At 35.9% G+C, this 15,240-nt stretch overlaps 2 protein-coding genes across 15 annotated transcripts in view; one reads left to right on the top strand and one right to left on the bottom strand.

Annotated features, from left to right (window-relative positions):
- ACVR2A (activin A receptor type 2A) overlaps positions 1 to 8,369 on the top strand; it is an 81,325-nt gene extending 72,956 nt beyond the window's left edge. For both annotated transcript variants that reach the window (XM_086718533.1, XM_025934748.2), the window contains 3 exons: positions 1,498 to 1,636; positions 4,968 to 5,098; positions 6,019 to 8,369. In XM_086718533.1, the coding sequence (XP_086574659.1) occupies positions 1,498 to 1,636; positions 4,968 to 5,098; positions 6,019 to 6,213 (465 nt within the window). In that variant the 3' untranslated portion in view covers positions 6,214 to 8,369. The remainder of the gene's footprint in view (positions 1 to 1,497; positions 1,637 to 4,967; positions 5,099 to 6,018) is intronic.
- A 4,161-nt stretch (positions 8,370 to 12,530) lies between these two features.
- The window catches only part of ORC4 (origin recognition complex subunit 4), an 81,638-nt gene continuing 78,928 nt past the window's right edge, over positions 12,531 to 15,240 (bottom strand). For all 13 annotated transcript variants that reach the window (XM_025930865.2, XM_025930860.2, XM_025930850.2 and 10 more), the window contains one exon: positions 12,531 to 13,102. In XM_025930865.2, coding sequence (XP_025786650.1) covers positions 12,914 to 13,102 — 189 coding nt within the window. In that variant the 3' untranslated portion in view covers positions 12,531 to 12,913. The remainder of the gene's footprint in view (positions 13,103 to 15,240) is intronic.

A 15,240-nucleotide genomic window follows, 5' to 3' on the forward strand; every position in this document is an offset into this window, starting at 1 on the left:
TGTGCAGGAGGCCTAGGGACAAACGTCTGAGCTGATGGTGTGATTATCATAAAACTGAAATTGGGAAATACTTTAATCCTCTGGCATCTCATAACCCTCCCCTCCTTTTTTTATGAAATAATTTTGGGACCCATTCATATCTTTTACTGCCCTCTCAACTGGTTTACATGAGAAGGAAAAATAATTACATAAGTGATTCCCTTGACTTTATATTTCATGGACCAGAAAATTTCAAATACACTTTATTGTACATTTTATATACTGCAAAGAATGCTGGAGAAAAATAAGATTTTTATCTTATTAATTCATAAAAGAGGACATTTTATGCTTGAAGGTAGTTGTCATTTCATAAGAAAACTACTTTGGATGGCATACATTTATCTTTAGGAGGTGTTCAGAAATCCTTGCTCCTAGTACAATTAAATAGTTACTCAGAGTAGCAAAACAGAGCTGCTATTTTTTTTCTTTCTCTAAAGCATTCTCCTTATTAAATGAATTAAAAACCTGAACTTGGGAGTCTTAGTGATCTATTTCCTTTTTTTTTTTTTTTTTTAAACACTTCAATTATATGTGTATTTGCAGATAATCATCTAACTTCTAGTCTAGAGATCAGTCACCTAAGGATAGAGCTTTTTGGAACCCATTATCTGGGCTACTCCCTAGATCTACAAAAACTCAATTAGATTGTGATCCACCCAGCTATCTTACAAAATTTTTAAGCATTCATATATGAATACTGTCAACCAAAGCAAGCAATAGTAGCTTGGTAACCATAGTTACATTACTAAGAAATACCAAATTGTTAGGGACAGATATAAATAAAGAATGCCAAGACAGAATTCATGAATAAATAAATATTATAGACTTTATAGAAATAGAACTTTAGAAAGTTTATCCATCCTTTACTTGGCTAATTCTTTTTGTTATATACTAGTTTTTTTGTTTGTTTTTTTTTTTTAACAGAGAAAGAGAAACCCTCAAAAAGGAGTATTTTTTTTTAAAGACACATTTCAAACAGGAATCAGAAGGACAACTGAAAAGTAGTTTTTCTTGTCCTTGTCTCCAACAAAACCACCAGTGTTTTTGTGATTACTTCCAGAAGGGGGAAAAATTCTAAGCCAACATCCAGCATGTCTGCTGATGTATTTATTAAGTATGCCCAGAAAGGATCTTAGCATATATACTGTTTTGTTCCTTGCTGTACAGTGTTTTTGGGAATCTTTCCTTATCAGTCCAGGTTTACCCCCACATTTTTTAAGAGCTGCATGGTACTGTTAAAGCAATCCCTACTGATGGAAACTTCCCACTTCCAGTGTCTTGGCTGTTACTAGTTGAAACGGAGTAAAATTCTGCTGGACTCTGTAGTCTGGTGGTCATAATTTAGTTACCTTACCTGATAGCAGACCATGCTTGGTTTTGTTTCTCTTTACAGAATCATAAAATACTAGTTCATAAAGTTAATGAATAAGTACTGTTTGCTTTCAACATCTTTTTCAGGTTGGTACCCGGAGGTATATGGCTCCAGAGGTATTAGAGGGTGCTATAAACTTCCAAAGGGATGCATTTTTGAGGATAGATATGTACGCCATGGGATTAGTCCTGTGGGAACTGGCTTCTCGCTGTACTGCTGCAGATGGTAAGGGAAAAAATATTTTTTAAAAAGATATGCCTACTGCCTACTACACATGTACGAAAAGGGATGATTACACTCAAGGTATTATGTTAAAGTACAAAATTTTTTTTTAGGTAGACTCCAGGTCTCCAGTAGCTTAAAGAGAATTCAGGAGGCAGGGGATGAGGGCAGGCTGGAGAGGGAAGGTATTGATTGATATGTATTGATCTTTACCATTGCCAGGTGTTTTGCCGGGCACTTCACATATGTCTAGCTTATTTCCTAAAACGACTTTGGAGGTAGTTACTATCTTAGTTTTACCAGTGAACAATTTGAGTCTCAAATTTTAAGTAGAAATTAAGCAGATTGTCAGTTTTAGCTTCAAGGTGGTACATGGTAAAACCTAGATTTGAAACTCTGATCCAGATGTAGGGACAGGGCTGCTACTTTTGTAGGTCCTGCAGGTCCTGCCTGCCCTCAGGTTCCAAAGTCAAGTTTCATGGCAAGAGGAGATGGATGAAGAAGAGCTGGGGGATTTTCCGTCCCAAGTCACTCACAGCTGAGTCTGTTCATCACTCCCATGATGCCCAAAATATACCTAACCAGATGGAATTTACAGTCTGTCCTCCATGACAGAATTGAGCATGCCTTTGGATATACCATAGGTTAAATTCTGCCTCCTAAAAGCATTGAAAGTCTGAGCTGATGTAGACATTATTGTGAACACCAGCTGCATTCTCTATCACACTGATTCTAAAGGATTCCTATTCTTTGTTTTTGTTATTTAAATCCTTGTTCAAGTCTTATAAATATTTGCACTGATTGATTATAAACTTGCATACTATATTCCTGGTGTGAGAAAATTAGTCCTTAGTTCTTCTCATAAGGCCTCTATTCTCTTCAATTGTGTTACAGCACTTTCTTTTGGTTGTGCAGATACAAGGCAAACATCTTGACAAATGTAAATTAGCTTGATCTTTTTAAATTTATAATTACCTAAAAACTTCCTGCAGATTGTGAAAGACCATAGAAGAAACTGTAGAGTACTTAAACTAACTTAACCTGTGTTTGTAAGAATATTTTCCGAGTGCTTTAATGGTTTCTCAGTGTAGGACAGACTACCTCTGGTACATGAAATTTGATCTGGGGTACTGCATTGTTTTTTTTTTAATTATTTTTAAACGTTTATTCATTTTTGAGAGACAGAGTGGGAGCAGGGAAGAGGCAGAGAGAGGGGGAGACACAAAATCCAAAGCAGGCTCCAGGTGCTGAGCTGTCAGCACAGAGCCTGACGTGGGGCTCAAACCCACAGACTGAGATCATGACCTGAGCCAAAGTTGGATGCTTAACCGACTGAGCCACCCAGGTGCCACTGGGGTACTGTGCTTTTAAGGGGAACTTGGTAGAGTGCTCAGGAATGGACAGCCATTCATTCTTTTAAGATCAGGGGTTTGGCATGGGAGTTGATCCAGACCTAAGAAAGTTTGAAGCAATTTGGATATAATTCTAGCTTAGAAGTTCTATGCAAGGAAGAGTAAGCTTGAACGTTCAGTGTAGGTTGGCTCAAAGTGGAAGAGGAGGTATGTTTATTATGTGCATTTATAGAAGCAGAAGTAGGTTGGATGGCAGATACTCTAGGAAAATATATTTCATAAGAACTTTAATAATATGAACACTCCAAATCAAACCATTAGATACGGTGTTATGGGGGATGTACAAGGCCCTGCCCTTAAGTAATGTGCAGTCTAATTACAGGGATAAAATATACCCTGGACAATTAACTCTAGAGTAAGGTAAGTGTGAACGGTCCAGCTCCATGCTCAGTACGTACATATCCAGGGAGTTATTTTGGATGAATATAATACCTGAGAAATGTAAAGGAGTGATATGGGAGTTTAGAGGAATGAAAAATGCTTTTTTTCCGGGTAGAGGGGTTATCAGAGAAGTTTTTATGAAAAATGAAAAGGGCAGATGCTGACACTTCTTAAATGCTTTTGCATGTGCTATGAAATACTTAGATTCAGGCTAAGTCTGAAATGGGGCAGGAGGGGATGGTGTGAACACTGCTAAAGTGAGTGCTGTAAACTTTAAAATCAGCAACTCTCAGACTTTAATATGTACTGAACTCCTGGTAAAGTTCATGTTCTGACTCAGTAGGTCTGGGCTGGAGCCTGCTATTTACATTTCTTACAAGCTAGTTGGTGCCAGTGCTGCTGACCTGTGGACTGTAGCAGGAGCAGAATAGACCCTCTAGAATGCCAATACTCTGAGGCATTGGAAGCACTCAAGCAGACACGGGCCCTCCAGGCATTGAGGGAGGAGTCTTCCATATAGACAGGGTGGAGTTAGATGTTAGTTGGCCTTCTTCTCTCCAGGAGTATCTGTTACAAGGTTTAGGTCTATATAGGAAATTGCTCTTCAGTGACTGGTTTCCTTCAAGGGCAGGTCAGTAGTAGTGATTGAAAGCACAGACTTTGGAGTCATGCAGAGATGACTCCATCAAATGGTGGATTCAAATTCCAGCTCCACCACTGAATGCTCTTGTGTAAATCATGAACTTTTCCGAGCTTCTTTCCTATCTGTAAAATAGAGGTAATGCTCCCTTCACTGCATAGAGGTAAAATGTAAGTAAATGACATATGTGAAGTTCCTATTTAGGATAAGTGCTTATAAGATTATTAATTCGTAACTGCATTTTCCTATTTGAGTATGCCTAAAAGGAACTGTTTATTTTGTTGAATAAATCATCTGTGAAGGCACATTCTGAAGACTGGTTGGGAACCCTATTTGGAGAGTATGTTTGTGATTTTTTAAAAACTATTCTTGGCAGCTCTTTTGAGGGCAAAGAGGTGTGACTCTCAGGTACATAGTTGTGCAGGCGGAGTGTGGGGGGGGCGGGGGGGCGGGGGAAGGGGCGGTTAGGGTGTGTCACAGAGTAAAGATTGTTACAAGACATTGCCCCAAATTGTCAGAAATGGAAGCGCCACTGTTTACCCATCTGATTTGAATTGTAAGAAGTACCTTAAAGGGACATTATAGCCTTGATTTGCAAATATTGATGGGGAAGTTCCCTTTGTCCTATATACATATGGAGATTGGCATTCCTCATTCCGTAGATAAGAAAGCTCCTTTAAGGAATCCTTAGCAGGTTTACATGCCAAATCACGGAGTTTTTGATTTCTCCTAAATTAGCATTTGGGTCAAACTGTGGCAGTAGTTGAGTCTGTTTCTCTCCTGTCATTATAGCATGTTAACAGTTGGGAAAAGGTGATACAGAGTATGTTTCAGAAAATTTGTTCCAGTTTGGAAGTCAGGAAGATTTGAATTAAAATGACTTTTTTTCTTTACATTTCAGGACCTGTAGATGAATACATGTTGCCATTTGAGGAGGAAATTGGCCAGCATCCATCTCTTGAAGATATGCAGGAAGTTGTTGTGCATAAAAAAAAGAGGCCTGTTTTAAGAGATTATTGGCAGAAACATGCTGTAAGTTATACGGTAGCTTTTCATTTGAAATTCCAGTAAAATGCTTTTCAGAGAATGATTTCTATCTCTGCACACTTTTCTTCTGGGAGGATTTTCTGGGGGAGGTTATATTCATACAGGATATTCTATCTAGAGTTCTGGAAACAAGAGAATTTTAGAGCTATGAGGGAAGACGGTAAAGTCATAGAGCCTAAGGCAGCTCTCATTGCTGTGGTCCTACGAGTTTGTATCCTATTTGGAAAGCTTCCCAGGGGGAAGGAGTACCTGACACTGAGCGTGTGGATACTGGGGTAACCTTGATGATCACCACCTAATGCTAGATTTAAAAGGGAAGCCGTTTTCTGCTCTCCATGTTTTGATTTGGGATTGGGATATATTCAGGTTAAGAATGCTCTAAAACTAGAGACTTAGATAGGTGCAGAATAGAACAGTATTGCCCTCGTTATTTTGGTCCAAATATAACTGGAAACGTCGATAAAATCAGGTAGAGTATCTCGAGGATGCTTTTCTAATATTTTTTTTCTATTTAACTACAAGACAGAAATGCTGATATTAAGAAAACAACAAAAATTGGTTTAAAAAAATACACCTTAGTTTTGAATCCAGTTCAAGGGTTAGCATCAAATTGACCTGGTTTATAAGCAATGGATAGGGATTTTTTGAATTAAAAATACCTAATTACCTGCTGTGATAGTCTCCATTGTTAAGAAGTTTGATTTTTTTAATGCTTTCCTTCAGTTTCCTGCATATAATAGATATTCATAAGTGGATGTTGAGAAATAATATCAAACTTGGCTAATCTTGAACTTTCTTTGACTCACAAAAATAGCAATTTCTTTTTGGAAATATTACTGTTTGCTGTTAGAAATTACTGTTTACTGTTAGAAAACAAATTTTGTGTGTATGTTTTTCCTTTTTAGGGAATGGCAATGCTCTGTGAAACGATAGAAGAATGTTGGGATCACGATGCAGAAGCCAGGTTATCAGCTGGATGTGTAGGTGAAAGAATTACTCAGATGCAAAGACTTACAAATATCATTACTACAGAGGACATTGTAACAGTGGTCACGATGGTGACAAATGTTGACTTTCCTCCCAAAGAATCTAGTCTATGATGGTTGCACCATGTGTACACACTGAGAAACAGGACTCTGAACTGGAGCTGCTAAGCTAACGAAACTGCTTACAGTTTATTTTCTGTGAGAAATGCGTAGGATGTCTCCCGGACACGTCAAGATGACCCTCATTTGAAAATGTGGCTCTGGGAGACGTACAGCATTGCCTGCAGCAGAGACGTGAAGGACGTGAGACTAAGAAAAGTTGCAGACTCTAAAGAAACTTTTGAAAAAGTGTACATGAAGAACATGGCCCTCTCCAAATCAAGGATCTTTTGGACCTGGCTAATCAAGTGTTTGAAAACTGACATTGGATTTCTTAATGTCTGTCAGAAGACACTAATTCCTTAAATGAACTACTGCTATTTTTTTTTTTAAATCAAAAACTTTTCATTTCAGATTTTAAAAAGGGTAACTTGTTTTTATTGCATTTGCTGTTGTGTTTCTATAAATGACTATTGTAATGCCAATATGACACAGCTTGTGAATGTTTAGTGTGCTGCTGTTCTGTGTACATAAACAAAGTCATCAAAGTGGGGTACAGTAAAGAGGCTTCCAAGCATTACTTTAACCTCCCTCAACAAGGTATACCTCAGTTCCACGGTTGCTAAATTATAAAAATTGAAAACACTAACGAAATTTGAATAATAAATTGATCCATGTTTTCTAACAAGGTATTACAAATTCACTGTGTTATTTAAGAAAAAAAGGTAAGCTATGCTTAGTGCCAACACTAAGTGGCCATTTGTAAAGCAGTGTTTTAGCTTTTCTTGTGCTAGCTTGTAATTTAAGGAAAAAAAAGTGCTGTTTTTTGAAATGAAAAAATGATGTCATTTCCCCCTTCTTCCCATGTTTTAAAGCTTCATCTTCTATCCAGTTCCCAAATTATTGCATACTTACCTAAGTATTTTTTTTTTTTTTTTAAGGTGTGCTGTGTTTGGGGAATATTTGAAAATTTAAAGCATGATTTAAATTTTTTAAAGTGAGCTGTGACACTGGAAAGCTCTTCATTTTTATTCTTTTAAAATAGATTTTTTTCCTATTTATATATGTAAAATTGTAGTGTATTTCTTTTCACCAAACAGTGTGTGGGACATTCTTTATCACTGTTTAAGGATCACCTCAGGAAGTGTCATTACCCAGAATTCCTCACTCTCTGCTTTGAGACTTGTAACTTTATCACTATATTTCTGCTTGGTGCCATCTTGTCAGAGTAATATTTGATGTCTGTGATACATGAAGAATTATCCTAGGATAGAGGTTTTAAATTTTAAGCACAGATTTCAGATGTTACTGCTTTAAAAAAAAAAAAAAATCAGGGATAACAAGTTAAACTTACAAACTTAAAATATGCAATGACATTTAGAGGTAACCGATGTTGATATAGGTAATATAACCTAGCCTCTTCCCATAAATTGCTTTCACAACTATGATATTTAGAATAGTTTCCTTGATAAGAAAATGGAACTGATGGTAGGTAGGTGCCAAAGTGCTTTTAAAAACACTATTACATTAGAATATAATTGGATTCTTCCTCAAATTTATACAGGCCAAAGTAAAACATTAATTTCCTGAATTTCTAGATTACTGACCAACAAATAGCCAGTATTATGCTATGTACTTTTGTCAGGTCATTTAAAAATCCATACATTAATTTTATACAAGAATTTTTTACATGTCACTATCAGGAGCTCACTGTGAATGTATTATCTTCAAATGGCTATTTAACCACACAGTACACTACGTTTTACATATAATGTGCACTTAATCTCTGGGAGTAATAAATTATATTATTTATAGATAATGCATAGGTCAACAGACTCTAAGCAGGGAGGGAAAGAAGAGTAATAGCATTGTTGTCTGTGTGCCACACACCATACAGAATTTTGTGCTCTTGGGTCACATATATACCCAAGTTTTCATTGTATTCCTAAGAATTCCCATTTCAATGTTGAGTTTCACCTCTTTATTTCAAAAAGTACTTGACATCTCAATTTCTTGATTTCGTTTTACTTCCACTTTGAAACTTACCAAGATGGGAAAATGACAATGTTCATAACATGGAAACTGTCAATCTCCTGAAGACCAATTTCTACCTGTTCTAAACATTTAATTCTATTTTTAAGAGTAAAAAAAACAAATCAAAACAAAAACAAGGAATATTATGATGAATGTTTGGCTTATGTGAGCACTTGAGATAAATTTTATAAGATCAGTTATTTTCTCTTCATGTTAGAAAACATTTTTAGAAATCCTGGGTATTATACTTAACTCTAGCTAACCAACTTTAAAACTTGTATCCTTTTGAAAACTATATTAATAGAAAAACACTTTTTATAAGCAGTAAAATAAGAATGTTCCAGTGACTACCTGTCCTGATACCTAGTCTTGTTAAAACTTTCTTTTGCAGGGCATTTTCATGTTAGGTTTACAGTCAGCGCAGAGTGGGCAAGCTTACAAAAGGTTTGAGCTAGGGATACTGAAAAATAGATCCAAGAATGAGAAAAACGATGACTTCTTTGTTTTGGGGTGAACTGAGACTCCAATATTTTTTTCCTCATGTGTATGGTGCTCTTTATGATTTGTCTTGTATTTTGCCTTTCTGATACCCATCAGAACTGCTGCTCTTCCACTCTTTAACCTTGCCCAAATCTCCGCGTAAGGAATGCTTTATGATCAACTGCCATAGGACTGATGGATTAACCAGTGTTTGGCTTTATTCGAAGTCTATGCCCTGCACAGCTCTTGTATGTATTTTAGATGCTAGGAAGTTTTTAGCATGTGAAGTGTGACTCTCGTTTGAATGTTTATTACAGGTACCTTGTGAATTCCAGAACAGAGACTGTGCCTCACAATTGTTGGTCCCATGAACTTGCACTATCTTTCATGGTGATGTTTTAAAAATACAATCAGGAAAACAAAACAAAAGGAGTTTGGAATTTAAAGTAGAATCATCTGTCATCAAATTTAAAAAGAACCTCTTCTTCCTCCTTTCCTCAACCCTAAGTAACAGCTACATTTAAGTAAAATGCAGGTGGGTAGGGGAAAAAACCCTGGCCAGATGATAGTTTAAGTGGAATTAAACTGATTACTATTTTAGAAAAAATGCTTCTCCACAAATATTTTCCAGTTTCTCTTTTTTACCTTTTTAAAAAATTACTTTTTAGAAACATTTGGTATAATGTGCATAAAATTATTTACTGATTTATGGGCAAAATGATACAAGTAGCATCTTGATTGAACATCATTTACCTCAGATATTCAACCAGCAGTACATTTTTTATGCAGTCTCAATCCATATCCTATTTGTTACCTCTCAAAATATTGGTAAGCAATTATTTTAGCTTTACTCTGTATTTCTTGTCAGTGTTTTGGGCACAGGTTGTTGTACTACTGTCAAATTGTACTTGCTATTTTTTTCTGCAAGTATTTAACAAAAAGCTAAAAAAAAAAAAAAAAGCCCCATAAAACCCCACCTTGGATAAGTGATTGTTAAATATTGTACAAATAAAATGTATGCTATCCCCATTCCATCCCCGAGTTAAATAAAAAAAAAAAAAATGAATATCGTATTATTTGCTTATGCAGTTTTCCTTTTGCTATACATTCTTTTTGTTTTGTTTTTAAGAGAGACAAGAGTGCTCGCGGGGGAGGGGCAGAGAGAGAAGGAGACACAGAATCTGAAGCAGCTCCAGATTCTGAGCTATATCAGCAGAGCCCAACGGGGGGGGGGGGGGGGGGCTCAAACTCACAAGCTGTGAGATCATGACCTGAGCTGAAGTCAGATGCTTAACCGACTGAGCCACCCAGGCGCCCCTACATTATTCTTAAAGAGGGGAAAAGTAGCTCTGTAATATGGTGAGGCTCACACCTTGAGATATGCAAGAATGGAGATAGTGGTGAAAGAAGGCAAGTTTATCAAGGGTGGCATTTCCCTCCTTTATTGTCTAAGCAGACGGCATTCCCACGAAAGTTTGTATGTTGGTCCTGCCAGTTTTAGGAAACCAGAGGCTAGCTCGCATTGGTTATATAGAAACAGAAAAATGTGGCTTAAGAAATAATCATCAAAGATACAAACTACACTTCCTAAGGGTATATCCATTCTACTGCATGAAAGAATTCTGGCATTTTCACTTAGGGTAATCAATCAGTAAGAGTAATTGTCAAGCTAGCTTTGACATTTTTGTTACCAAGGCTTTTGTTTATCCTGTGGCTTTCAAAGGAAAGGGAAATAGAAAGCACCAAATTGTAGCACTGAGTGTCACAGTTCAGTCCAATGAGTTCTCAGTATTTTTGAGGGTAAAGGTGAAGGAAAGGACATTTAAGTAATGGTGGTTTGAAACAACCTGCACTGCCTTCTAAACCGAATGAAAATGCAAACTATGGTGGAATATGCACTGAATCTCTACCGAAAGATTGAAATTATTTTCCACAGCGTATTCTCCCAAACTGATTCAAAAGTTGATAGATGGTATATACTCAACATACATAGCATTATGATATACTAAGTTTGGACCAACAGGTTTTAATTCCTCAGAGCCATTCACAAGCATGTGCGCGTGAACTGGAGAGGTGTTTTGTTTTGAATAAGATCCTGTTTCGGATAGGGCACTGTAGGGATCACACTGAGGCCTCTAAAACTCTTCCCCACCTGTTTTCCAATCTGATGACCCATGGAGCTCATGTATTTTTGTGCTGTTAAAAGGCTACATGACTCTAGTACATGAAGAAAATATCCTTAAGCCTTATTTGTTAATATTCTTAAAAATTGTTCACTAAAGCTTTTCAGATTTTTTTGATGATGTTTTAAGCAATTTAAGAGATGGACCTTAATGTTTTTCCCAGTACATCTTAGCTTCTTTGTATTAGGGAATACAGAAAGGGGAACATCAACACTCCTCCTCTCAATTCCTTTCTAACGTAGGCATATGTTTTATTTGTATGACCTTTGCTAACATTTTTTTTTTCTAATTTGCTTTTAAGAACTGTTTCACTGAGAATGATGTATAATATATATGTTATATATATAAATATATAATTTGTATACCTGGATGTTGATGGAGCTTCTGTAGGTCTTATGTATCCAGGAAGGCAGATGAGAGCTTCCAGCCTTTTAGTGGCATGTTAAAAAAGCTAGTAATTTGCAATCTTCAAATCAAGTTCTTTAGGTGCTTTCTTTCACAATGAGTGCCTTTAAGGCAGATAATACTTCCCTAAAATAGTTCAGAAATTTTTCTTAAAGGGAAAACTTAAGCTCAAGTGAAAAATCCTTGCTTCTAGTTAATAGTGATGCTACCATGCTAAGTATTTTGGCAAAATATCTCCTAAAAATCTGTAGACTATTTAGAACCAGTATGCAAGCCTTACCTTTACTGAGACACTGCTGAAAAGTAAATGACAGTGATCTGAAGACTGAGAAGGCAGGGAAGGACCAGCTATGTCTGCAAAAAAATAGGTTGAACTGAAGAGCTACTTTTATGCACAGAAATCTTACATTCCATTCTTCATCTGCTATTTCTTAAAAACCAGATAAGTCATTTCTTACAGCGTACTTTAAAAAATACGTGCCAAAACTTGTTAATGCATTTTAGCTCTTGATGGCAGGGCTTTGGTGTCAGTCAAACCTGAGTTGAATTCCAGGATCTGTCCATCATTCTCTACCTCTGTGATTCTGAACACTGCCACTACCATGTTTTCTTAACAGAACCGGAATATCATAGGGCGTTTGATATTTTAAAAGGTTTATGAACTACACAAGCATATGGACTGTCTACTGTAAACCTTCCATGAAAACAATAGGCAATTAAATATTCTTGAATAAAGGAAGTCACTAACTTACTAAATTTCATTTTAAACATATACCTGTATTAATTCCTGGACTCCTGAATTTATGAGGTAAGCATTCTCCGCATTCGCTTTAGGGATTTTTGATACAAATATATTTACCTGATAGTGCCAAGCACTTCCCATTAATTGTGAGAATGTTTTTCCAGGCATATCCTAAAGTCCCTATTAAAAAGACACATTCTAAATTCGGATCCTTTGGGCCTATGACAGGTGCAAGAATATGCCTGGTAAAAAAAATTCTACAAGGCATTCTTCTATAAATGATGTAAGTACCACTTTTGAGAAGCCTGGAAGAAAATGTTCAAACTTTTCTCTTTTCTCTTCCATGTGAACCATCTTATGGCCAAACTGGTCAGTATCCTGAGCTAGAAAACCTGGGTCTGGGATAGAAACCAAAAATTCCATGGACAGAGAAAAACAATGCAGCACTTCCCAATGGATAAAAAGATTACTCATCATTACACCACAACTCTTACCATTGTTTCTTTACTGCTTTAGGGTTTGTGAAAAACACTTGGCTGCTGGGTTGGAACGAACTATTCAAATATATATGCCACATAAATACTTGACAAGTGTTAAATAAGCATATGGTTCATTTCCTAAAACAGTCACATTTATTTCTTTGAACTCTTACAATATAATCTAAACCACTGGAATTATAAATCATGTAACTGTTCATGATTCAAAGGCAAGACACAGCCAAGACCTACATGTATAACAGTCTCCCATAAATACAAAAATACAGTTTTATAAATATAAGAAAATGTAATAACATATCTTGTTAAAGGACAATAGCTTTTAGTTCCTTAGAGAAGTATGCCTGAAACTCCATAAGTGAAGCCACTGGTTATGTTCATAACCAGCTTAGTGAGGATGTTGCCCACTGCCTAACATCTGTAGGACAGTTGGGGTATTTCTGCAAAGCATTCATAATTTGAGTATTATCCAAAAGTAGTTTCATCAGCTGGTACTCTCTCTGTGTATTTACTGAAGTTCTTTCCATGGGCCTTATTAATTCTAATTGTTGTAAGTGTTCAAAAGCCTGAAAGATGAAAGAAACAGTGTAAGTTGAATAGAGGAAGCAAAATAACAACATTAATCCAGTAAACAATTAGGTTTGTGGTCAGTTGTAGAACAGAGTACCAGGAAACAAAACTTAATAGAAATCAGTAGGGTTCAAAACAACTCTCATCAACCTCATAAAAACTCCATGTATCTGGTGAAGCAGAGTCAAATATACAGTTCTGTCCCTGAACTGTTGAATGCGAACAGGGCAAACTCTAATTCACTCTGCACAATATGGTTTTTCTTCCAAACCTCATTCGATATCTAACACCTAATAGTACTTAAGATAAAGGAAGGGCTTTTAGTTCTCTCTAAAAACCCAACATCTGATACCATAACCTGTAAAAAAGTCCCTTTCTTCCACCTTTCCCTCTAATAGTGTTGTCTACTGTTTCATCTCACCTCTAACATTCATGTATTATGTCTTTTCTCACCCTGATTATTGTTTTAGGTATTTTATTAGTGTATGAAGAAAAAGAAACCATTAATGACTACTAACCATTAAATACTGACACATTGAAAAAGATTCTGGAACTTTCTATTTCTATTCTATTGTGAAAAAATATCAAATATATACTTTATGTATCATAAGAATTCTTCCAATGAAAAGAAAAATAGACACCAGCATTTCTGAAAATGAGAAAATATCGGCTGCAGGCATTATTGGGGCTGAATAAAATTGAGAGCTAAAATATTTCTAGGCAGCAAATATTTTATTTAAAATGTAGAAACAAGCAGCTACAAAACTGCTCATAAGAATTTAAATGTTCACGTAACCTTTTCTACTCACAGAAAACTATCACACAAACATGGACATTAGAAAGGGGGGAAAACCAACCTCCGTAGGCTAAACACACTTTTTCTGTTGTTTTGAAGAAATGGCAATGCTCTGTAATCACATTTTTTAGCTGGTAGAAGAAATAAAATTCTGACCACTAAGAATGATAAAAGACTTACGGGTCCACTGCTTTTAAAAAAACAAACAAACAAGGGGTACCCGGGTGGCTCAGTCAGTTAAGTGTCCGACTTGGGCTCAGGTCATGATCTCACAGTTTGTGGGTTCAAGCCCCATGTAGGGCTCTGTGCTGACAGCTCAGAGTCTGGAGCCTGCTTTGGATTCCCTGTCTCCCTCTCTCTCTCTATTCCTCCTCCCTCACCCACGATCTCTCTCAAAAATAAATAAATGTTAAAAAAAAAAAAAAAAAAATATATATATATATATATATATATATATATGTACACACACACACACACACACACACACACACACACACATATTTTAAAAAAAGAGAAAAAAATGCTTTTTCGCAGAAAGTCCTTTAGAGCTGCATTGTCCAGTAAGGTAACCACACAGGGCTACTGCTATTTGTGGAACTTGGTTTTGAATTTTTTTAAATTAAATCATGTAATTAAGTTTAATTTAAAATTTGATAGTCAAGTTGATTAGAAAATTTTAAGTTTGGAACAATTTCAGAATATAAATCTACTTCAGCTACAAATTTTAAGCAATCTAAAGAGCAAGTATTTCCAATGCATATTTAGTGAACTAAGATGTGTTTTAAGTGTAAACACACATGAAATTTTTAAAATGTAATACCTAAGAAAACATAAAAATAGTTTATTAATAATCTTCTACACTGATAATAGGTTAAAATATTTTCATATATTAGGTTAAATAAAATTTATAATTAAAATTAATTTCACCTTTTTAACATTTTTGTTGCTACTAGAAAATCCAAAATTACACTGTGAGTCATGTATTTCTGGTGGACAATGGAATGCTCTAATAAAGTTCCTCAAGTTTTAAAACTTACTCCAACTCCTAATAACACTTAGTATGTCCTCACTATCCCATGAAATTTTGTCCTTTAGTTTCTTAATGGCTAATATCTGCATTTTTGTCTTTCTACTGCTAAGATTACAAATCCAACCCTTGGATTGTAAAGGGACAGAGTTTTATTGATGCATTTGATGAACTGCAATATATAGTTCTTTGCAAGATGCAGTGCTAGAAACAGACAGTAGAGGGCAGTATATTCCCACAAACTGGGAAACCATTGGCTGCTTTCTTCAGAATTCAAACATTTCATTTTGAGATCATTTTGGTCTGTTACG

The sequence above is a fragment of the Puma concolor genome, chromosome C1 (assembly GCF_028749965.1).
Source record: "Puma concolor isolate L17-30 chromosome C1, mPumCon1.1.hap2, whole genome shotgun sequence".
In the NCBI taxonomy this organism is placed as follows: domain Eukaryota; kingdom Metazoa; phylum Chordata; class Mammalia; order Carnivora; family Felidae; genus Puma; species Puma concolor.